The sequence below is a fragment of the Sceloporus occidentalis genome, unplaced genomic scaffold (genome assembly GCF_023333645.1).
Source record: "Sceloporus occidentalis isolate IW3139 unplaced genomic scaffold, rSceOcc1.0.p SCAF_1, whole genome shotgun sequence".
NCBI lineage: Eukaryota > Metazoa > Chordata > Lepidosauria > Squamata > Phrynosomatidae > Sceloporus > Sceloporus occidentalis.
In genome coordinates, this window is record NW_028316981.1 from 143,907,379 (window position 1) to 143,932,904 (window position 25,526).

Genomic DNA, 25,526 nt, shown 5'->3' on the forward strand with positions numbered 1-25,526 from the left:
TTGTTTAAAATCTTTGAATAATTCCATTATATGGAACATTGTATGGTGTACAAAATGCTACTTCTGAATCTTCTTGTGACAGTGAAAATAATATTGATCAAATAACTGGAGATCTTCATCCACATTTCTGGATTGTCTATTAAAATGATTAGAAAATTGCATATATGGACAATTGACCCAGTCAGCTTGTTGAGACTGTGCAATAGACCTCCCCCTCAGAAATGGCAACTGTTTATTAGTTCATTGGGATCAATATTGTAATAAATAGACTTGATCCTGTTGAATTGATGTGAGAATTGCTGCCATTTGCTTTGCTTTTAAACCTTAAATTTTTGTTTTCAGACCCTTAACTGGGGCTGAAGTAGAGAAGTGGATTAATTGATTTTGGAAGCTTTTCTTGGCTGCCCTTCAACAAAACAGGCGTAACATGTTTTGCAGAAGTGTCAGTATTATCCAAGATATGTGGTTTTAAAATCCTTCAGTGGGTGGCTCAAAGTTCATTTGCCATGTAAGTTCTTTTGGAGAAAAAACAACACTTGGGTTTTTGCTGTGTGGTTTTGTAAGAGATTAATGGTTTAATAGGCAAACCTCTCTGTAATGGTCTGACCCCAAACTGTGTTGAATCTGAACTGTTGGCATGTTTCATTATGTTTAAGTAATGATCGAGTTTAAGAATGGGTTAGTGGTTGTGCCCCCCCCCCCCAATTGACACAGTAAAGGGAAATAGTATACAACACATAATCTAGTGCAGATAATGCTGACTTGAACTTAGATCCAGACAACTTTGATAGACCTGGAGTGGGTGGGGTGTTAATTTGTTAAAGGAACTCTCTTTGGCTCAATAATTTTTTTTTTTTTACTCATTTGGCTTCCAGTAGGCATTTGGCTATGGAAAGCAGATTACTTGACTGAATGCCTTTTGGTCTGATCTTGCAGGTCTCTTCCTGTTGTAAGGGAAAATCCCCCCCAAAGATCCTTTTTGGTATTGCAAGGTTGCTATGGGAGCATTTGACTAAATTTATTGCTCAAATTGCTGTTAAGGTTTATTTGCTCTCACATGTGTTCTTTGGAGAGAGCCACAGCTTAGTGAAGATGGTATGTGTTGTGTGCAGAAGGTCCAATTCCCTGACATCTCCAGATATGGCTGGGAAGGATTCCAGAACTAATTAAAGATGGACACTGCAAACTGAGTCTCCCTTATCCAAAATGCTTGGGACCAGAAGTGTTTTGGAATTTAGATTTTTTCAGATTTTGGAATATTTGCATATATACATAACAGGATATTTTGAAGATGGGACTCAAGTCTAAACATGAAATTCATTCATGTCTTGTATTTACCCTATATCCCAGAGGTAAATTTCTACATTATATTTTAAATAATTTTGTGCATGAAACAAAGTTTGTGTACACTGAACCATCAGAAAGCAAAAGTGTCACTGTCTCAGCCAGCCATGTGAACAATTTTGGATTTTGGAATAATTTGGATTTTAGGTTCTGGATAAGTGATACTCAACCTGTACTAAGCTAGAAATACATAAAGGAAACTGGTAGTACTTTTGAGAGCAACCGTGAAGAACAATTTCTAGGAGAAGCTTTCATGGATACAATTCACTTCATCAGATGATCACATGATGGTGTCCATGAAAGCTTCTGCTAGAAAACGTTTATTTTCAGTTAGACTCAAAGGTGCTTGTTAATCCCTTTGTGTCTTTTTGTGTTAAAGCAAACTAGAATCACAGTCAAAGGACCCTGACAGATGGTCATCCAGCCTCTGTTTAAAAACTTTCAAGACTAGCATGAATACCTTTTCAAAAAGTATCAGTAATCAAGATTGACTAGTGAAATGACTCTAAACAAGGCAGTTTCCTGTGCTCCTGTTCAGGATTTGAGATTTCTTTCTTACGTCCACATATTGCCTAGAGTTAAATTACGCTAATTGCCTAGCACATTGTCACCCTGTTTTTTCTTTAATCATTTGAAACTCCCCTCCCTAGACTAACAGTGCATTTTATATTGGGAGTAGGAAACGAGTCCTACAGATATGTCTCCCATCAATCCTAGCTAGCACAGTGAAAGTGATAGATGATAGAAATTGTAGTCCAGCAACATCTGGGGAAATGTTTCTCATCTCTGTTCTATATAAACTACCATTTTTACAACAATTCTGTTTTGTGTATCGGTAAGAATGTATATGTATATTTCTTAGAGGTCTGATTGAAGATGTGACAGTTGGGTTTTTAAGCATTTTATGTAGCATTCATTCTTCTTCTTTTGTTTAGGTCATGCTGGCTGCTTCTTACTGGTCTCTACTTGCACCTGCGATTGAGCTAGCTGAAGACTCTGGGAAGTTTGGAGCACTTGCATTTTTCCCTGTAGCTGTTGGCTTCACCCTGGGAGCAGCCTTTGTGTACTTTGCTGACCACCTTCTCCCATGGCTGGTGAGTAGTCCTGTCATCATCTTTAATTCTGGTGACTGGGAAAGTCCATTTATATTGTGTTGAGTCTTTTCTTTCTTTCTTTCTTTCTGAAGTTATTTTGTAAGTTTGAGTGTACCCTGTGATGGTGACCGTGCTCCTTGCAATGGGTTGTTTGCTACTATCTTTATAGGAAAACTCAGCTTCAGAAAATAATGTAATTCAAGATTAGGAAGGAATAAAAAGATGTTGGATGCAATACACAGAAGAGTTATATAAAAGAGATGACAACATGAAGGACACATGGAACGAAGAACCATATAAAGATGAACCCCAAATTCTAAAAAGCGAGGTGGAAGCTGCAATAAGTGAAATAGCAAAAAACACGTCTCCTGGAACAGATGATATTCCAATCAAACTGCTGCAATTGACATTGACAAAGTTAACTCTAGTGCTAACCAACATATATCAACAGATATGGAAAACAGAATGATGGCCACCAGATTGGAAACAATCAGTATACATCCCCATTCACAAAAAGGAGACACAAGAGACTGCAGCAACTATAGGACCATAGCACTGATCTCCTGTGCGAGCAAAATTATGCTCAGAATTCTCAAATCATACACGGAAGGAGAAATCTCAGAGGTCTAAGCAGGGTTCAGGAAAGGAAGAGGCACTAGGAACCACTTTGCAAACATACAATGGCTAATGGAGCACACCAGGGAATTCCAAAAGAAAATCAGCATGTGCTTTGTAGACTACAGCAAAGCCTTTGACTGCATAGATCATGAAAGGCTATGGAATGCCCTTAAAGACATGGGACTGCCAACCCATCTGATAGACCTGATGAGGAATCTGTACTCAGGACAAAAGGTTATTGTCAGAACAGAACATGGAAAAACAGAATGGTTCCCAAGTGGCAAAGGGATCAGGCAAGGCTGCATACTTTCACCCTGTTTAACTTGTATGCAGAACATATTATAAGAAAAGCAGGCTTAGACACAGCAGAAGGAGGAGTGAAAATAGGAGGAAGGAATAGCAACACTCTGAGATATGCTGATAGCACCATAATACTAGCAGAAAGCCTCCCAGACATGGAACAACTACAGTGGTACCCCGGGATACGAATGCGCCGCCTTACGAAATTTCCGGGTTATGAAAAAAATCCATTGAAAAAAACATTTCCGGGTTACGAAGGTTATTTCGGATTACGAAGAAAAATTTGGTGCTTTTCGGCGCGATTTCACACGGAATCGCGGCTTTCGCTATTAGCGCCTATGGGCTTTTCGGCTAGCGAAAGTTTCCGGGTTACGAAAGCGGCGGCGGAACGAATTAATTTCGTAACCCGGGGTACCACTGTACTAAGGAAGATCAAAGAAGAAAGTGCAAAGGCAGGCTTACTGTTGAACACAAAGAAAACAAAAAACAAAACAAAAACAGAAATTACATAAATCCAAACTAGACAATGAGAAAATAGAAATAGTAAAAGAGTTCTCATATCTGGGATCAAACATTGATAGGAACAGGGACTGCAGCCAAGAAATCAGAAGAAGATTAAGAGTGGGGAGGGCAGCTCCGAAAGAACAAGAAAAGATCCGAAAATGCAAAGATATACAATTTAGCACAAAAGTTAGAATCATACAAGCCATTGTATTCTTTATTATCATGTATGGATGCGGGAGCTGGACAGTTAAGAAAGAAGATAGGAAGAAAATCAATTTATTTGAGATGTGGCGCTGGAGAAGAGTGCTGAGGATTCCATGGACAGCCAAAAAGACAAACAAATGGGCCCTAGAGCTGAGCAAGCCAGAAATCTCCCTGGAAGCCAAGATGACAAAACTTAGGCTGGTGTCCTTTGGACATATCATGAGAAGACATGAATCATTTGAAAAAACAACAATAATGTTAGGGAAGATGGAAGGAAGTAGAAAGAGAGGAATGCATGCTAGATGGATGAACTATTAAAGAGATCACGAGCATGAGTTTGCAGGAGTTGGGCAGAGCAGTGGAGGACAGAGGGTGTTGGAGATGTCTCATCAGCTGGGTCGCCATGGGTCGAGATCGACATGAAGGCAGTTAACAACAACAACAGCAGCTTCAGAAGAAGAACTGAAAAAGGCATTGCTGTTGGAAAAGAAACAGAGATTCTTTTATGATCTGTGGTCCTGGGCTGTCCATCTCCCAGAGTTGTGTAACTTTGTTCAAAGGCTTTAGTTTAAGGAGTTCTCTCATTTGGGGTGCATCTACACTGTAGAAATAATGCAGTTTGACACCACTTTAACTGCCATGGCTCTATCCTACAGAATGCTAGGATTTGCAGTTTTGTGAGACAACAGCACTCTTTGGCAAAAAAGGCTAAAGACCTTGTAAAATTATAAATCCATAGGCTGACGCTACAGCACTTAAAGTGGTGTCAACAGGGACGTAGCCAAGGGGGGGGGTTCTTGGGGTCCAGACCCCCCCCCTTCCATTAGAAAAATGAATGGTGTGTGCTGCTGCGCTGCTGCACCCAAGCCCCATTATAATGGTAGCACTTAGTCTGGACCCCCCCCCCCCTTCCTAAAATCCTAGCTACGTCCCTGGTGTCAAACTGCATTATTTCTACAGTGTTGATGCACCCTTGGAGATTTGTAGGACACACATGGAAGCCAATGGCTTTGGGATTGTTTTTGCCTGTTTGATGAAGAGCTTGGAGGAAGGACAGTCATGGCCTTTGTACTACCATAGTAGTCTCTTGTAGCAAATTGCCGCACCCATGTTGCTTCTCTCTTTCCTTTGTTGGTAAAAGGAAGCAGGTGAGGAAACAGTTCCCTCTTTATGGTTCTACTTAGATAAAAATGAGATGTCTTAAAAAAAAATATTGACGTAATAAAGTTATATTTCTTAAGGTGTCTCATGTTCATTTTGCACTTTGCTTTGGGGCTATGTGATTGAATGAAAGGAACTGCCATTTTCATTTCTATTTTAGTTGGAACCTTTCTTTTCATCCTTTTAAACTTGAGAGGCTCAGGTGGGATTCTTTTCTTCTTTCAATTTGGAGATGCTGAATTGCTCCTTTGAACTATCTGCTTTGCTTCGCTCCCTTGAATTTTAAGTAAAGACACAGTACCTAGTCAAAACCTACTACTGAATTTCTGTCCATAGGGATAGGCCAGTCATTAGGTTAGTTTCTTCTTGTTCATACAGAATATAAGTCTCCAACAGTTTAAAATCCTGTTGTTGTTTTTGCAACAAATGAAAAAAAAGTTTAATTAAATTTGCAGCAACACTATACTGTAAGTAATTTAACATCTCTTGCCATTAATCAGCTTGTCAGGTTTCTTTGTATTAACAGGCCAAACCTGAAATTTCCTGATAATAACAAGAAGCTTTGTTTAAACTAATAAAGAAATTGGTTTATTCTAGAATTATCTATTTTTGACGCACATTCTATCTCCCACCTTCTGTTTTCTTACTGGGATCTCCTTGAAGCATTTTGGTAATACAGTAATTTTCATAATCTCGAAACATGGTAATGGAAAACTGAAATCCACCCCTTAAAGTAGGTGTGAGGAAATCTTAGTATCAGAGATACTTAATATAGGAAAAACAATATTTTGCTCTAAAAACTGGCACATCTCTTTATAGCTTTCATTAATCTTAAGAGATTATTTTTAGAATATCTCTCATTGATCCTTCAGTTTCCTGTGTATTCAATCTGTCCCTCTAAAAAGGCAAATTACCTCATCTGTGTGCATCTCACCCTAGAAACTAACATTTCATTTTGGAGAACTCTTGGCATACTAAAGTTAATGTCTGAGGAGACAGCAGAGATTACTGAAACCCAAATCACTTCTGCCTTCAACAGAGCACAGTGGCTACTTCTTTTTAATATTGCAGGCAATCTCAGACCACAGTTTGTTATAGAAGGGCTATCTGTGCAGTCCCTGGCTACCTCTCTGAGAAGGTTAATGTGGCATGATTACTTCTCTGTAGAATAAGCAAGTCATATTTTATGTGTTTGTTTCTACTTTGTGTATTCAGGTTAAAGTCCAGTTCAGAAAAAACAAAACAAAGCCAAACTTTATTATACTGCTGCTTGTAAATTGTTCTTGACAGAAACATATAAAGAATAAAAAAATTAGTCTAAAGGATGTCACAAATTCATGTTGCTGTCATTTCAGAAATACATAAATTTCATATGGTTAGAACTCAGGAAGCTCTAACACAGTGGCTGCTGAGAGTGGAAATTTAGCTGTTTTATTGTTGTGTGCCTTCAAGACATTTCCAACTTATGGTGACCCTAAGGTGAACCTATTATGGGGGTTTCTTAGTAAGATTTGTTCAGAGGAGGTTTGGCTTTTCTTTCATCTGAGGCTGAGAGAGTGTGACTTGCCCAAGTTCATCCAGTGAGCTTCCATTGTTGAACTGGAATTTGAACCCTGTTTTCTAGAGCCATAGTCCAGCACTCAAACCACTATACCACACTGGATGTCAGGTGTACATATCTGTATTTATGGTGTACCTAACTTTGTACATACAGCTATACTTTCTTCACAATATAATAATATTTCAGTTTAGGAGAGTTTGTGCCATTATCATTAGTAGCAATTGTCTCTGATTGTCCTGTGCAGTAGGGCATTGTTGTTAGGGGAGGACATCTGTCTCCTGACATAGTCAGAGCTTAACTCTAGATGTTCTGGATATCGTGATTGCAGTAATTCCTTCATTTAATGTTTAAAATTTCCATCAATGTATCTGCTATGTGTAATGGTTAGGTGTCTCTAATTAGTATGGACAACTGCATCAAGTCTGGGAAAACTGTATTTTCTATCACTTGGATCTTCTGGGGGTGAGGGTGGGTTATTAAAAACTGTCAAAACTGCAAACAAAAAACTTACTTGCACAGTGTGGGTATGGATGTTGTCTCCCAAATTACCAAACAAAACACACAATTTTGCCCAGTGCTTCTCATACTCTCAGCATTTCCGGCTGAGAATAAGACATTGAAACACGAAGAACTTCTTATTGCTTTTTTGATAGCTATTACCAGATTGGAAATTGCCAGGAACTAGAAGACAAGTGATTTTACTTTATAAAATTGGTGGAGCAAGCTATGGGCCATGTGGCTGATGGAAAACCTTGCTGATAATGCCGGACATTCAAAAGGAAGTGGGAACTGATTACTGTTTCATGAGAAATAGTTTCCATTAATTGAATAGTTTATATAATTATTTTATTGTTATTTTATTGCTGTGATGTATTTGATGGGGGGGTGTATTTTGTATTTTTGATTCCTTTGTTTTGTAATCCGCTTTGATTCCACAAGGAAAAGGCGGAATATAAATAAATCGTATTAATATTAATATTAATATTAATATTTCAATAACAACTCCCATTGCGGCAGTTGAGATTTTGGAAAGATGTCTTGACGGATGTCCCAATAATGACAACAAAAAAATAACTTTATGCCTTGTTGTTTATTCATCAACATGTGTACTGTTTTCATAACAAAAATCACATTCATGTTTTGCTGTTTTACTTTTTCTTTGTTAAACTTATTGTTTTGCATGCTTTGAAAATCTTTAATTGAAAAAAACTGCAAACATGAAAAACAAAAAATAAAAAGGTCATAATGCTTGTTTGGGGTAGATAGAGCTACCTGTTTAAAAGGTGAATTGCCGTTCTTGGCAGCTTTCTTGAGAGGCAGTTCATGGATTTTTTTGGACCAGCAAAGAGGTGGTGCAGTGACTCTGGAAGGGTTGAGGATTCCCTGTGGGGGGAGTTATTTTCTAAGGTGTAGCACCCTTGGAATTGTTTTTTCAAAGTGGGTTGATAACATTTTCCCAACAGAAAATAAAGAAGCACAAACTAGCTGCTACATTGATTGTGGCAAATTCGCTGTTTTAGTGATCTATGAAAGGAATATAACTCAACTGTAAATTCGATACAAGTTTTGTTAAATGAAGAAATCAGCTTTAAAAGACTGAGAGACCACTTCTTCCATTTGCCTAAAGGTGTGTGAGTCTGGTGGAAGTGGCTTCAGTTGTTCCTGGGTCCTACTAGAACATTTTCTCTCATGGGGTTGGTGCTCTAGTCCAGTCAATAAGTGCCCTGTATATAAATGTAAGTGCAATTTAAATAGCCTTTGAAGGGCTATTAAGCTTTTATTTTTCATAGAATCACCCTAGCTTGGAGCTAATTTTAAGGTATATATAGGACCAGAAAACCTTAGCTTTTTTGCTTCAGTCATCCTCAGCCTATTTGCATTTAGCCTGGCATTCAACTTTTCCGCAGTGGCTGACACCCTCAGAATTTGGTCTGAGTCACTATTCTGCTCTCTTTGCACTCTGCACTCTGTTGATTCCTGTTAACACTCAGAGATTCATGTTCTCACACCTCACACTTTGAGTTGTTCCTGCTTTCCATGGACCCTTCTTCAGCAGGTAGCTATCATGCTCATCCAGCCGTCAAAACCCTGCTGTCCCTTTTCACCTTTCAATTTTGGTTAGCCCTGTATGCTAGATGTTAGACAGAGTCATTCTCGTAGGTGTGTTCTTTCATATTCTTTATAAATAAAAGTTCTCTTAATTCACCCACACCTGGAGTTGCTATCAGCAAATACTGGTATAATTTGGTGCTTCCAATCCTGACGTTACCCACTTCTTGCAAGCCAAGCCAACTTGCTCCAGCTCATTAAAGATAGGCTGCTACTAGTAGTAGAGCTTTTCTGAGCCTTGCCTCTATGTGGGTAACAAGTCTTTGGTGAGTAAAACGTTGCTGTTATGTGTCACTCATTCTGAGGAGAATATCACTGGCAAAGGCTAAGATGAAGAGTCCCTGGGAAACTATAGCCATTGTTTTGGGGATTTTGAATGTTATTGAATCATACAGTCACCTGGTTTCTCATCCAGAAACCGGAAGAAAGTTAATCGGATAGAGTGATACATTTCATAAAGTGTCAGATAGTAGGAACCTTTTTTTTAATACCGAGGGCTTAGTCACTGGTCCCTTTGGTAGTTATTAAAACTGTATTCTGATGTGTTGACTCAAGTCAGAAATGGTTAAAGTTGAAAATCTATATGATCAAGATGCTATTCTGGTCTCCCTTCTAATGACCAGAATTGTTCAGCCTCATTAGACAATTTGTCTTTGAGGATTTAGTATATATCCTTGAGGCTACAACAGTTCCCAAATTCTTATGTTTCATTTAAAACCATCAAGGCTGCTTGAAAATGAAAGGGATAGTACTTTCTCCCTGCTTCCAAACATCAAGAGCGAATATGTCAAAAAAATGCACAAGCAAAAGCATTTATGAATTAAAAAAATTATAAAGTTTTGCTGCTAACATGTTTCAAAGCCAAGCAGTTCAGGCTAAATCCAGCTTAGTGTAAGAACATCTTCTAAAAATTTCTTCATTAACATCTGCTCTCATGGCAACAATATATGATGCTATTCCTTTGAATTGACTTGCCATCACAAAACCCATTAGCATAGTTGCGGCAGGACAGTGAAACTTTATTCTTAAAATGCCCTCCCAAAGTATTTTATAGGGAGGATTTAATGCCTTCTGAAGCACATATTAAAACGTTCTGACCCTTAAGGAAATAGCAGAGCATTTAATAAAAAAGCACTTTAGGTGACTTGGATCACAGCAAAAAATGCAGTGATATGCCATGAAGTGAAACATAAAATTGGGTAAAAGCCAGTGTAATAAAGGATTAACCTTTACAATATGAGACTTGTGGTCCAGCATACCCGGAAGGTACCATGTTGCAGAAAGGTAGTTTAAGAAGAGCATGGAAAAATTTCTCTGTTGGATTACAGTTTACAGAATCCCCCAGTGGCAATACTGTAGTCCCAAAAGTAACTTTTCCAAGCTCTGGTTCTAAAGTAATGTAATGTCACTTGCCATAATCTAATAGCTATGAACCAAGCTACATACTGGGGTTGTCTACATGGGATATTTACTCTGAATTTTCCCCATGCTTGCTGCATCCTGTTTACATGACACAGGGCCATGAATTGGGTATGTACTGTCTTTAAGATGTCTGCACACGATTTGGCCTTTCCTCCCTTAACCTGAATTTAAAAATCTTACCTTTTGCTCCAGGTTTTTAGCTGTCTCTGCAGTGATGATCAGCAGCTGACTTCCTATATGATCTCTGTAAGCTGCCCTGCACTGCTGCTTTGGGTGCTAGTCACTCTGAGATCAGAACAAGGTGCCCAGCATTAATGATATGGCTAGGTGCCTCATTGTGACCTTAGTGGTGCCAGGTGATGAACAGGGCTCACATGGGAAAGTAGCTGCACATTGTCAATGTAGAGAGAGCACAGGTAATGGGGGAATTTGGAGCCAAACTACTCTGGGAGCAGCCTGAAGTATTCTAGCCAGTGAAAATAAGCTCTCAATTAACTATTAGTTTGTGTGGCAGAGGGTTACATAAGAACAGGAGAGATATCCTTTGCCAATCAAGCTTCTTTTTGGCAGCAGAGATGCTAAAACATCTGGGACCTTTATACCACTAAACTTTAGTATACATTTGGAACTGAGTTTCTCCTGCATGATCGCCACAATTTTATACCACAGTGGTATAACATTTTTACTGCCTTTGCTTTCATGATCTGTTTGTTATACTGTCTCTTGTGGGTATGTGGACCATTGAAGATTTTCATACCTGGCTCCATTGCTGCTAAAACATCCGTGAAAGGTCCTTAAAAGGTGGAGGAAGCACATGTGCCTGAATGGCAGGCGCACTTCCTTAATCGTCAGGGAAATGTGGCTCCCACTGGCTCAAGGGAGGTGGATTTCCTATGAATGCCCACTTTGTATTCATAGGAAACCCACTTCCCAGAACGATTCAGGGACACCTTAGAGGGAGCAACAATTCCATGATGATTAAGTGAGGTAGTTCCCTAAACTCAGATAAAATGTTTTGTGCTCTATTTGTTAGAGAGAGAAACTTGTTAAAGGAGATGACACAGATCCTCCTAAGGCTATAGTTTCTTGCTGTTCAATAGATGGTTTTGATTACATTATTATTTTATAGTTTTTTCATGTGCAGGACTAACATTGCTTTTGGGAGGAGGGAAGGAGAGCACCTGCTGTCTGGTCGATACTGGGCAGTAATTCAGTCCTTTGTAATTGTACATAAACTCTGGTAACGGTAAGTTAACAGGGTGCTTATTGCCAAACTGCTCAGCTCAATGGAAACAAAGGTGGAATATTAATGTAGGTGTGATTCTGTCCTGATTAATGTCAGTAGCACAGAAAATGAGGTAATGGTGATGTATGTTCAGTTTCTAGGTTTGTGAAAGAGCATTTGCTACTGGCAGTGAATTAAGATTTGGAAAGCTATGCTACTGTGGTCTGTGGAAGAGCTCCTCTGTTTAGTCAAGTATGACTGTGAAAGGCGGGGGGCGGGGCAGTGGCAGCGACAGACCTTTCTTAGTTTTATTCTTGTTCACCCTCACTATTCAGGGAATAGTGCCTGTATGTGCATACTATTAAATTTCCCCTTAAATTTCATACCTTGTACTTTGGCAATGACAGACTTTCTTTCCTTACCAGTAGATTGTTGAATTTAGTAAGATAATGAGGCTTAATGTGCAAGCCTTAAGTGCCCTGGAGCTGTGCTACTAATCTTCTTTTTTCTTGTTTAAAATATGGTATGGTGTGAACTCTCTGAACAGCAGAGAAAGCCTTGTCAGCACATAGCATGAATCATTTGATTCCACTGATAGCTACTGCCACCGTGTTCCCATGAAGTTTTGAGGTGCTTGAATACCTTGTGCTGCTAAGGGTGACATTAGGATATATGCCAAAGTTTGTATTGAAATAGCTTTACTTTGACTGCATTTGCATTGCAGAAATAATGTAGTCTGACACTGCTTTAACTGCCATGGCTTAGTGCTATGGAATTCTGGTATTTGTAGTTTTATGAGATATATAGCCTCCTCTGCCAGAGCTCTGGTGCCACAACAAACTACAAATCTCAGGATCCTATAGGATGGAACCATGGCAGTTAAAGCAGTGTTTAACTGCATTATTTCTGCAGTGCATATGCAGCTTAGATCTACCAAAAGGGCACAGAAATCTCTGTGCCTTGGGTAGGTGGGATTTCTCATTTACTTACAGACTATTTTCATCACTATGTCTGTTCCAGAGCTACGACCATTCACCCTGTAGTAATCTTGTATGACAAGAGCAGCATAGTGTAGTGGCTTATGCATTGGACTAGGACTCTTGGAGACCAGGGTTCAAATCCCTGCTTGGAAACCCACTGGGTGATCTTGGGCAAGTCAATTTCTGAGCCTAGGAGGGAGACAAAGGCAATCTCCACTCTGAACAGATTCTGCAAAAAACCCCAAAACAAACCAGTGATAGATTCACCTTAGGGTTGTCATAAGTTCGAACGACTTGAAAACACAAGAACAACTACCTTTGTATGGTATTCATGGAAATACAATTTCCATGTAATACATACTATACAATTCATGGAAATACTCTTGGAAATCTGTACAGTATTATCTTATGAAGAACATAAGGACAACTTTATCAAATTTTCAGACACCATAACATCTGGGAGAGCAGGGTGAAATCTCTCTTGGCAACATGTTTGAGAAGGCTGATCTACATGTTGTTCACTACACTTTGTTGTTACGTGCCATCAAATTGGCTTGGACTTACAACAAGCCTTTCATAGCGTTTTTTTGTTTTTGCAATGTTCACAGGAGGTTTGCTGTTGCCTCCTTCTTAGGCTGAGATAATGTGACATGTCCTAGGTCACCATGATTAAGCAGGTATTTGAACCCTTGTCTCTTGCAGTCCTAGTCCACTATACAATGCTGGAAAAATACTGTAGTTTCCAAAAGGTTTTGAATTGCTTTTTTAGTTTTTATGGTGATGGCAATGTATATGTTCTTTTTCTTTTCCAGAGTAGATTCTACTGTGTATGTCAGCTGGATGGAGAATTAAGTAAAAGAAGGAGGAAACATTTTGAAAAGAAAACTAATAAACATGTTGTCCTCTAAGCATGGCACGTTGTTTCATTTTATACAAGGCTCTAAAAGTCTTTCTAATTTAGTTTTGTAGCTTCTTATGATCGGGAATATTTGTTTGCTTGTAGCACAACTAGAAAGAGATGTCTTCATTGAAGTAGGGAGAGCTGATGCCTCAAGGGAAGGCTTTGAGAGAGATGCTCAAGGTCGCTCCGTGAGCGGCAAATGGTACTTATTTAACTCCTGTTGCTATAGCAGCTCAACATTTCACGTATTCCTCTTCATGATCTCTTTGTGAAATAGAGCAAGTTTTTATCTCGTGTGGAGGTGCTTTTCCCCAGTTCTGATCCTGGAGACTGGCTGCTACATTTAATTGCTTCAGGGATGTAGCCGGGGGGGGGGGTTCTTGGGGTCCGGACCCCCCCTTCCATTAGAAAAATGAATGGTGTGTGCTGCTGCGCCACCGCACTCAAGCCCCATTATAATGGTGGCACTTAGTCTGGAAACCCCCCCCCCCCCCTTCCTAAAATCCTAGCTACGTCCCTGATTGCTTTTCACCTGCCATGGCTGGGCATAAATGGTGCTTCAGGCTTTACAGACTCTCCTTCTCTTCTCACCTTAGTCCATGTGTTTGTTGAAAGCAAGCATGGTTTGTGGGATTTTAGGCATTGGGATAGATAACTTGTAATATTGGGCTGGATTCAACATCAGCTAGGCATCCCAAACACTATGGTGTGGGCCTTTTTTACTGAACAAATATGATAAACATGATTTTGAAATCTACTTTTTTTTTCCTTAGTGAAGGAAACCTTTTTCTAAATTTTTAATAAAAACATACTTTGTGTTACATCTTTTTACTGTTATTTGTCCTTTTTTTCTTATATTCTGTAGGGCAAATGTCTCCAATAGAATCATAGAATCATAGAGTTGGAAGAGACCACAAGGACCATCCAGTCCAACCCCCTTCTGCCATGCAGGAAATCCAAATCAAAGCATCCCTGACAGATGGCCATCCATCCTCTGCTTAAAGACCTCCAAGGAAGGAGACTCCATTACACTCCGAGGGAGTTTGTTCCACTGTCGAACAGCCCTTACTGTCAGGAAGTTCCTCCTAATGTCAAGGTGGAATCTCTTTTCCTGTAGTTTGCATCCATTGTTCTGGGTCCTGTTCTCTGGAGCAGCAGAAAACAAGCTTGCTCCCTCCTCAATATGACATCCCTTCAAATATTTAAACAGGGCTATCATATCACCTCTTAATCTTCTTTTCTCTAGGCTAAACATCCCCAGCTCCCTAAGTCGTTCCTCATAGGGCATGGTTTCCAGACCCATCACCATTTTAGTTGCCCTCCTCTGGACACACTCCAGTTTCTCAACATCCTTTTTAAATTGTGGTGACCAGAACTGGACACAATATTCCAGGTGGGGCCTGACCAAAGCAGAATACAATGGCACTATTACTTCTCTTGATCTAGACACTATACTTTTATTGATGCAGCCTAAAATTGCATTGGCCTTTTTAGCTGCCGCATCACACTGTTCCTTTTAATGTGGAGGTGTGCTCAAAGCAATTTCCTAAGGTGTACTAAAAAAATTGATCCAGAAGATAGTTCCTTGGCAGACCTTTTTCTCTTGTAAAAAGAGGGCTGCCTCTGCTATGGTAAAAGTGCAGAATTGCTTTAGAGATTGTGGGTTTATGAAGAATGAATGTGGTAGATCAATATGCTTAGGCTCTTTTAAAAAAAACCTGACAATAAAAAAATAAGTTGCATTAATACTAGAGTAGACTGATTGAATCAAGTGAGAATTTAGTAAGTTGATGCTTATATAAGTTCTGCAGATTCAGTTCCACTGCTCCAGGTGGAACTAAAAGTTGAATTTAGGCCTGAATTTTTAGGACCTTTCCAGTTTGATTTTCAGCCTGGGTTCATGATGGTTGTTGATGTATGTTGAACGGTAGACAGGTGAGGGTAATCCTTTTGATTCTCCTGGGCCACTCAGCAGCTTTATTGTATCCTTCCAGATATGTTGCTTCTGGCCTGTTCTGGGTTTACATGCAAAATATGGTCCTGGGGAACTTTTATTCTACCTTTAGGCTTACTGTCCTTTGAATTGCTCTAAGCATCTGTTCTTCATGCTGTTGCTACATCTGTATGAAACTGTTAGCAGAACTACTCTGAATGTTAGAGTTGTGAGGTCACCACTGTGTAGATGACCCTTAGCCCTAGCTCTTATTTCTATGGGCCCATTGCCATTTACCGAAAAATTCGTTTCCCGAACCGATTTCTGAAACTGGTTCTGCAAAAATGTAGTTCCCACTGTTGCGCTGGTTTCAGGAACCGGTTCAGGAATAGGCATGTGGCGAGGGACAGCTTGTTGTCTCATCCCATCCCTGGCCTCTTCTGGCCCCAAAATCCCTGGCCCAGCCTCCTTACCGGCTTCTTTGGCCGCTGACCATCTTCCCTGCACCTTTTAAAAAAAATTTCCTGTAGCTGGGGAGGCTGGAAGAAGGTCGCAGAGAAGCCGGAGGGAAGCCTGGAAGGAGGTTGCAAAGATTCCAGCTTCTCTGCAACCTCCTTCTGGCCTCCCCGGGTGTGAGAAATTTTAAAAAAGGTGCAGAGAAGCCGGTCAGCAGCCAAAGAAGCTGGTAAGGAGGCTGGGCCGGGGAGGCCAGTGATGGGATGGAACGGGCTGTCAGTGGGAACCAGGGCGGATTCGAATCCACCTGGTTCCCACTTGGGCTGTATCGATTTATTTTAAAATAAATCAATTCAGCCCAAAAAACCACTGCAAAAACCCAGTGTCTTTTTGATGTCGGCTAAATGGGCAAAAAAGGGCAGAAAGCATGGCCCCTCTTTTTGAATCAATTTCTAAAATCAGATTCAGTGGGAACCATGCCCCTTTAACCCGGATCCCGATTTAAACGTAGTGGGAACAAGGCCTATAATTCAGTCCCAGGTATGTTCTGGAGAGGTGCTTGAAGGCAGTTTTTGGGACTGATGCAAGCAAATGAACTGAAGCTAAATCCTGACAAGGTCTTTAGTGCCCCTGAAGAGTCAGGTATAGAGTTTGAGAGTGTTTCTGAATTCATTGCTCTTATGGCTCAACTATGCTTTTTGCCAGCGTTGGCTGCTTTACTGGCTGCAGCCTTGGATCATGCTTCCATGATACATACTCTAGTTACATCTAGACTAGCTTCCTGTATATGCACCCTATATGGGATTGTTTATAAAGATTGTTTGGAAATTTAATGGCATAGAATGTGGCCACAAGAGTGTTGGTAGGGAATATGGGTTTAGAACATACTACACCCATCTGGTACAAAATACATTGGCTGTGTGTTTGTTCAAGGGGGGCAATTAAATTTTTGGTGTGCTGTTAAAACTCTTAAAAATTTGACATGAGGATATCTGAAAAATTACATGCACCAGTACAAGTCTGCACAACCTTTATAGTTACTGAGGCCATTTTTTCTAACCTATCCATAAGATAAATGAGGTTGAGAAGTAGGAGTGAGGCCTACACTTTTGATCTCTTTCTTTCCCTTGGCTAATGTGTGCATTTCCATCTGCGGAAACATTTAAGAAGTGCCCCAGAACACCTTTATTCCAGTTGCTTTTTATTAATTTCTCTTCATGCTTCAACACAGGGATGGGCTGGTTCAATGAAACAATGTTCCATAAGATTCCTTTGTGTTGTACCTCTCCAAATCCTTGGGGAAAATATTAAGCTAAATGGATTAGGTTCTGAATATCTGATGGGCCACCTATACCAGCCTTTTTTGGCTTTGGATCATTGGAGGGAGTGTTCTTCAAGTATCTTGGTTACATCTTAGTTGAAGAGGGTGAGAGCCTTCTCACCTCTCATGCTTTAGTTGTTGAATACCCTCCTTCCAGAGGCATTGCAGGTTCCAGAGCTGTAGACTCTTAAGACATCTCTTTTTTGTTTGCCCAGGCATTTAAGTTGGTTGCTTCTGACAGTTTTATAGTATATGCTACTAGGTTGTTGTTGTTTTGCTTTTATTATTGTGAGGCAATATATTTTCAATATTTTTATTGCTTTAATTATAATCCCTCCTGGTGGTATGTGGTATAATGATGAAGTGTGGTAGCTTCAACGTATTTTAATAAAACTAAATAAATCAAAGCCATTGGGAGGGAGCTCCATTTAAGGAGAAATGTAGTTTTAAAATACTGTAAAAATAAATGAAGAGATGCTATTGGAAGGAGTCAGAAGAAAGAGAAAAGTGGTCATGAAACATGTCCAGCAATGTTGTCATCACTGTTAATGTGATGCATTTCCATCCCTGCCAGGCTGATTGCTGACGGAAAGTATAGCTAACTCCATTCTGCATCTCTCTTTCATGCATCTGTCTGTCATGGAACTGACAGCTGTATTTTTAAAAAGCCTCCATTACAACCACTGATATTTCAAGTAGCGGGAGGCAGGTATGAGGTAAAAATGAACCCAAGGGATTCAATTTGAATTTTTATTTGTGTGAGTCAGAGCTCAGGTTCTTTGGTCTCTATTTCCTCAGATTTGTTTTCCCCTCTGGCTCCATAATAAAGTATCCCCCCCCCCCCCAGTTCTTCAGAGGCACCCTGGCAGTCTGCCCAGGGCTTTGGAGAAATGAATTTTACTCCTATAACTGAGCAGATTTTCCTAGGGATATTCACACCTTTATGACAGGAAATTTAGCATTATTGTTGCTTTAATAGCATGCAGTCCACACCAATGTGAGTAGCAGTCAGTTTTTCTCACTTGGGGTAAGGGACTGAGCCCTAGGGGTTTTAGCTCTTTTCTTGTCTCTCTTTTTCTCTGTATTTTTGTTAGTTTCTTCCAGATTTGAAAAAGCAAAATGAAAAACCAAAACATTTCTACTAGTTGGGCCCGATTAGATTTGATCAAATGCAACTGTTCTTAGAAAGTTTTTGATTTAATTTAACATTGTGTTCTTCTCACTTGAGGTTATCCACAAACAGGCTTGATCTCTATTTTTTGCCATGGAATGGCCTGCTAATGATGACTGAAACACAAAGGATAACATAACCAAAGAAGCAGAGCTAGTCTTAGTTGTTTTTATCCCTTGAAGGCTAAAAAGACCTCTCTCCCCCATTCATTGTGTCAATGACATCCAGAAGAAGAAGTAGGAAAATGGTGCTCTGCAGAAAGTTTTACTTAAAGTGGGTGTTTCCATGTTGCTTCACCTAAGAACTCTTCCTGGAAAAGTATCCCCATTTCTAACATATTGCTTGTATAAAATCTTCAGTGGTTTTTATAAATATCTGAAAGTGAGCACTCATAAAGCCAAGTGCAAATTGTGTTCCACTTTAGACTTTAAAGACAGCCATCTTTTCTAAGTCCTACTTTTGCTTTCTAAGTCACAGTGCTGTATTGAACTGCGTGACAAACATATGATTATCTCCCAAAGACATTCCTGGAAACTAAGCCTGCTAAATTTATATTTCTCTGTTTCAAAGAGAAGTATGGGGAGGCTCTAGGGTCTACCTAAACTACCAGGACACAACTATGGCTGTTACAGTGGGAACATAGTGCTATAATTGTGTAGTGTGTAAGAGCTCAATGTGTGTGAGAAGAAAAAGAATCTGGCAGGCTACAGTATGTCGTGGATCACAAAGTCTTCTACAAACCATTATTTAATTTCTTCCTTTGTCAAAAATGTGAGTGAAGGCAATAGTGTAAAAGGGGAATGGAGTGGAAATGAAATCCTGCAAATTGCAGCCCATTTTACTCCATCTGTAAAAATGACCACCATTTTGAAGCATTTTAAGAACAATGGGATAAAGGATAACTATGGAAGCCTTTTTCTTTCTTATCCATTATTCCTCCATATGAAAATGCTCACTATTTTTCAAAGAAACCTTTCTTTCTCTCTTTTTAAATGTTTTCTGCTCGCTTTCAGTTTTTTTCTCGGCTTTGTTCTTTTGTCTGCCTGGTATTAAACTGATTGTACACTGCCCTGAAATTCTTTGGGGAGGAAGTGTGGACAGAAATGTTTTAAAATAAAACTTTCTCTCTGCATGTTTCCCCCCCTTATCCTTCAAGATCTACTGGTGCTACTGGTTTACAAAGTAGCTTATCCTTCAAGGTCTTGAAGGAAAAGCTACTTTGTAAACCAGTAGCACCCAAAAAAAGAATGTGGCTGTAACATTTGTTTGGATTATATACAGGTAAACCTGAGCCAGGCAAAGGAGGGTCAGGCCTAATGAGAACCTAGATGGGGGATTGTAAAAGAATACTAGTTGATGTAGGCTATATTTCAGGAGAAGGTGATGACAAACTATCTCAGGGACTGCTTGCATAAGAAAACCCTATAAAATTAATGGGATCACCATAGGTGGTCTGAAGGCACATGCATAAACACACATGAAAGGTGAACAGTGTATACCTTTCAAATCAATATTATGGAATGTTTCTTTTAGTGTACTTCTTAAATGCACTCACAGATGTAGAATGAGGAATCCTCATCCTTGGTAGCAGTACACGTGAAAAGCATTTTGGGATTGTTTTCTGTCACAAGCTGAACATGAGTCATATGATTTGGCTGGAAAAATAAAATAAACCTTGTGTAGTGTTAGGATGCATTAATGGAACCATCACTTCTAAACCATGAGAAGTTATACCATTTGTTCCTGGTGTTTCTCCTTTGACTAAGGCCAACAAATATTTTATATGACATTAGATACAATGCTCTTTGTTTTAGTATGATTGTGTAATTTGCCCAGGGGATTATAGTACTGCGTCTTGCAAAAAGGCATCTTCCATTATACTAGACATTCTCCGTAAGTGATAATCCCTGCTTGGCACGTATCTTTTCTGGCTCAAGTATCAAAACTTTCCCTGCGCTTTGAAATATAACCAAATGTACTGGGAATAGCTCACAACTGTCTGACAAATTTAAGATGAAATAAGGGATTCTTCCCCCCTTGCATAAATATGTGGCTTGTTCTTTTGTTTTTGTTTTGTTGTTTTTGTTGCAAACAGAAGCTTTGGGAGCTGTTGTTGGGATCATCCCACAGCTTGTGTTGAAACACAGAAACATTTCTGTTCTTTTGCTGGGAGAATGAAGAACTTTCAGAAAAAGATTAATAATTCAGGGAGGTCTGGGAGTTCAGCAGTAGTAGAACAAACTTGGCATGCCACAGTTCCCAGGATCGCTACCTGTTATCTCCATCTAAAAAAGATTTCTGTGAAAGATCTTTTGCTGGCACCCTGGAGAGCTGTTGCCAGACAGACTAAAAAGCTTTGGAGGTTAGTGAAACTGCTCCCTATGGTTGGATAACACTAATGATGCAAAAGGCTACAGAGACTTGTGTTGATGTTTGGAGGTTTTTGCTGAAGTATGATTGCTAAAAGCTCTGAGCATGACTGTTGGAAGTTTTTTAATCAAAGAAGGCAGTTTGGCCAAGTGGGAGCTTGATGTTGATCCCTGAAGCCGCAATACCTGCCCTTGGCACACGCCAGAAAATTGTAATCGATGATACACTAAAATGTTAGCTCATCATTTCATTGATAGTAGCGAAGTTCTCAGACTGTAACTCCCATAACTTTAATGTTGCATTTTCTAATAACAGGGATGGACAACTTGTGCCTCCTCCAAGATGCTGTTGGACTACAACTTCCTGACTTCCCATTGGTCAGCATAACCTGTGGTGAAAGGTGGTTGCAAACCACAGGTTGTCCATTCTTGTCTATCAGGAAATCCTGTGTTATGTGTCTTCTTGTATTTTCCATTTTGTACCAGGCTCTTTGTATGTACTCTTTGAGCATTGTGGATAGCATTGTGCCTGAAGCAATTGCATTATTACTTGCTTGTCAGTAGGTCAATGATGTTCAAGTAGGTCCATTAGTCAAAAAAATAATTTCACCTTTGTTTGGAAAGAACCCCTTTGGGTGTCAAGAAAGCTCAGGTCTGTAAGAATCCACCACTGAAGGACAATCAACCAATTAGGCTTCTTACAGACTTTCACCACTGAAGGAAGATCAACCAACTGGAAGACATGTGAGCTAAAGGAGGAGAAAGGGCACAAAATTCCTAGAGTTGCACAAAAAAAGGTCATAGGTTTATTAGCTCCAGTGGAATGTGGTGTTCCATAGGGCATGGATCCTCTTCATTGGATGATCCACTTGCCAACCAGGAGTGGTTGGGATAATGAGTGCCTCTGCAGTATAAACTTCTGCATGGCTCCCCACATGGGAAATGAGGCTGGCCTTCTAAACTAGGCTTGCCTGTGGACCCCACAGTGCTTTTAGTTTGGATACTGGACTGGATCCAGTTAGGGGGCAGAAATAGGATCTACATGATGATATCTCCCCTTCTGGCTTTCCACTTCAAGGATCTTCAGGGGCATGGCTACCTTAGGCACCATCATCCTGCTTTACTCTTAGGTGGCAGGTGAAAAACACAGTAATCTACACCCATGTGGATCCCACCTATTGTCATTCCACAGAATCTTCAGAATCTTGGCAGGTGGATCAACTGATACCCATTGCCTAATGCTGTGTCAAATCTGTAATGGCTGCAACCAAAAAGGTTGTGGTCATTTCAGCTTCAATAAGGTGCCTCTGTACTATTGGTGTGTTCCTTCTTGTCCTGCTATCCCCCTTGCTTCTAGTTCAACAGCCAGTATTATCACAGCATCTATATGCAGATTACATCATGCAGTATTTCCCTGCAGCCACTGTCTGGATTACAGTGTGAGCACCAAGAAGACAGAAAGTGGCCAGCTCTGTCTTTAAGTGTAATTTTTTCTGAAATCTAGACCATTTTTTGTGGACCACTGTCCACAAATTAAAAAAAATGTGTGAGCTTTGAAATTGCTGAACCCATTTGCCAGCTGTTCTTCATAGTCTGTTCTTTCTTCTAGGGACTTTAGGATCACAGTTCTTCCAACTTCTTGGAAGTTTTATGGCTTACACTGAGTGATTTATAATTATGTGTGGCTTTTCAACATTCGAATCCTGCTGCACATGGAGGAGTGGCTTCTATTCCTTGCATTCCCTTGACTGAAAAACTTTGCAGTCCTGTAAGAGACCTTCAGTTTTTCACTTAACCATGGTTTTGCTATAAAGACGATAGAGTTTTATTTCCTCACTGGTAAAATAAGTGGGCATGGCAAAAGTTTATTCCTTGCCTTCACTCCCTTGATTGTATGATTTCCTTCATATCCCAATTCTGTCAAGCCTGTGAAATCCAATTATTGCCAAGGTTTTGGTGCAGACTCTTTTTAAAAAGGACTTCGACTATTAACTAATGGCTGTGTGACATGGCCTTCAGAAGCTTTCAGAAGAGACATTGCACATGGCCAAAATGTACATTGGTTTTCTTTTTTCTAGGGCACATTCTGACTGTTGGTTTTAACCTTTAAAGCTCTTTAGGAAAAGCTTCTTGAAAATACTGTCTCCTGTGGAGGCCTGTTTGATGTGCCCATGGGAAAGGGCTTTCTTCTGTGTTGCTCTCAGAGTATGGAATGGACTCCCTTCAGAGCTGTAGTGTTCTTACCTTAGCTGCTTTTGAAAAGGGCATGAAGACCACTTCTCTTCATGAAGGGAAGATTAAGAGGTGATATGATAGCCCTGTTTAAATAATTGAAGGGATATTGTGTTGCAGGTGGAGCAAGCTTGTTTTCTGCTGCTCCAGAGAACAGGACCTGGAACAATAGATGCAAACTACAGGAAAAGAGATTCCACCTAAAATTAGGAACAACTTCCTGACAGTAAGAGCTGTTGGACAGTGAAACACACTCCCTCAAAGAGTGGTGGAGTCTCCTCCTTTGGAGGTCTTTAAGCAGAGGCTGGATGGCCATTTGTGTTAATTGTGTGTTTCTGCATGGCAGGGATTTGGACTTGATGGCTCTTGAAGTCTGTTCCATCCCTATGAGTCTATGATTCTAACTGGGCTTTTAAACAGTTTTATTAATTATTAATTGCTTTGTTATTTTAATAGTTGCATTATTTTATTTATTTAAGTTGTATTTGCATTCGTTTAATGACATAGGCTGCATCTGCAATGCAGAAATAATGCAGTTTGACACCACTTTAACTTCAATGGCTCCATCCTATGGAATCTTGGGATTTGTAGTTTTTTTGTGGCACTAGAATTCTCTGGCAGAGAAGGCTAAATGTCTCACTAAACTATAAATCCCAGAATTCCATAGCATTTAGCCATGGCAGTTAAAGAAATGTCAAACAGTATTAATTATGCAGTTCATATGCAACTGTAGTTAGTTGCCTTTTAGTCGAGGAAAACAAAATACATTCTAAGAAATAAGGTAATAATAGACAAAATCCCAACTAGAGCCTATTCTGGCCCTTCTGCAGTTAATCATGGAGCAGAGGGAGGAAGCAGGACAAGGCCCACTGCCCCTACCCCTGAAATTGCACAAATTAGGGTTTCCCTTTATGCCTATAGCCACCCTTCCAGTGTAGTATAGAATCTTATCACCCTTTCCTGTTACACAGTTAATGGCGATATTGTTCTCCTTTAAATTCTTTTGCAACATCTTCAGGAATCCTAGGACTTGCTGTTGTGGAAGGAGCCTTTACACTCCCCAGCCAAGGAGCTCCTCTGGTTGCTATGATCAAACTACAGAGTCCCCAGGATTCTATAGGATGCAACCGTGACATTTAAAGTGGAATCATACTGCTATAATCACGTAATGTAAATGGTCTCCAGGTCATCTAGGGCTCTCCATTGGAGAATGCTGGAACTCTAGGGTTTCTCTTACAGTATTCTTCCCTGCCCCCAAGAAATGCAAGCACCAACTGTGATTTTCTGCAGTCTGTTATTGTACAGACATTACGCAAATTACTGTACAACATAATTATCTGTGATGTATAAGTGAGTATGTAAGCATCTTAGATAGTTTAAGATAAGTGGTCTGGTGGGAGTGGGCAGGGTTTTAACTGTTGGCTGAAAGTATAAAAAAGCAGGTTAGAACACAGGTGAGTGATTATTAAGTGGTAGCAGCTGTGATTAAGGGAGGCAACTGAAGCTAATGTATGGTTCTTGAAGGATGCTGAGACTGGAGAAAGTAAGATTGAGGGGTTGTGCAGATTGGCAGATTGGATGCCCCGGCTCTGCTCCCTGGGTGGTGCACCGCTGCGCGCCATGCCACATGGCATCACACCACCCCTCCAGTGCTGTGTACATATAATGTAGCCCTGAAAAAATGCTGCCAAGCTGCGGCAACACGGCTGTTGCGCCCTTTGTAGGGCGCAAAAAGGAGCTGATTTTTGCGGTTCCTTTTTGTGCCATGCAAAGGCCAGATTGGGGCCGTGGTCGATCTGGCTGTAACAGAGGAGCCTGGAGGTCACCCCTTAGGGGCTGTGTGCACAGCCCCTGAGTCTTCTTTATCTGAAATGCTTGGGAGCAGAAATGTTTTGCATTCTTTTGGATTTTGAAATATTTGTATATACATAACAATGAGAGCCCTGGTGGCGCAGTGGTTAAATGCCTGTACTGCACCCACTCACTCAGAAACCATAAGGTTGCGAGTTCAATCCCAGCCAAGGGGGCTCAAGCTTGACTCAGGCTTGCATCCTTCCGAAGAGGTCGCTAAAATGAGTACCCAGCTTGTTGGGAGCAATTAGCTTACACTTAGTATACCGCTTAGTGAGTGCTTAAGTGCACTGATAAGCAGTATAGAAATGTACATGCAATTGCTACTTGCTATAATAAGATATCTTGGAGATGGGACCTAAGTCCAAACATGCATTTTTTATGTTTTGTATACACCTTATACAGACAGGCTGAAGGTAATTTTATAATATTTTAAATAATTTTGTCCATGAAACAAAGTTTGTGTACACTGAACCACCAGAAAGCAAAGATGCCACTATCTGAGCCAGCCATGTGGACAATTTTGGATTTTGGAGAATTTCAGATTTCCAGATAAAGGATACTCAGCCTTTCTTGTTTGTTTGTTCTTAGAAGGTGAGGATGAATTTAGAATAGGTAGACTTAGGCACATAGTTTTGTCAGGTACATTACATGACAGCAGTCACATATAAGAAAAAGCCTGCTTTTGTAGACTGACTGAATCTTAATCTTTTCATTTTACTGCTGTTAATAATAAAGTTATTGTTTCATGTACATGTGTCTCTTTTAGC

The 25,526-nt window shown here is 40.0% G+C and overlaps 1 protein-coding gene across 1 annotated transcript in view; it reads left to right on the plus strand.

Moving 5' to 3' along the window:
* LOC149322354 (zinc transporter ZIP11-like) overlaps positions 1 to 25,526 on the plus strand; it is a 410,913-nt gene that overhangs the window by 43,999 nt on the left and 341,388 nt on the right. Inside the window, exon 4 of the mRNA XM_089540325.1 lies at positions 2,280 to 2,438. Coding sequence (XP_089396451.1) covers positions 2,280 to 2,438 — 159 coding nt within the window. The remainder of the gene's footprint in view (positions 1 to 2,279; positions 2,439 to 25,526) is intronic.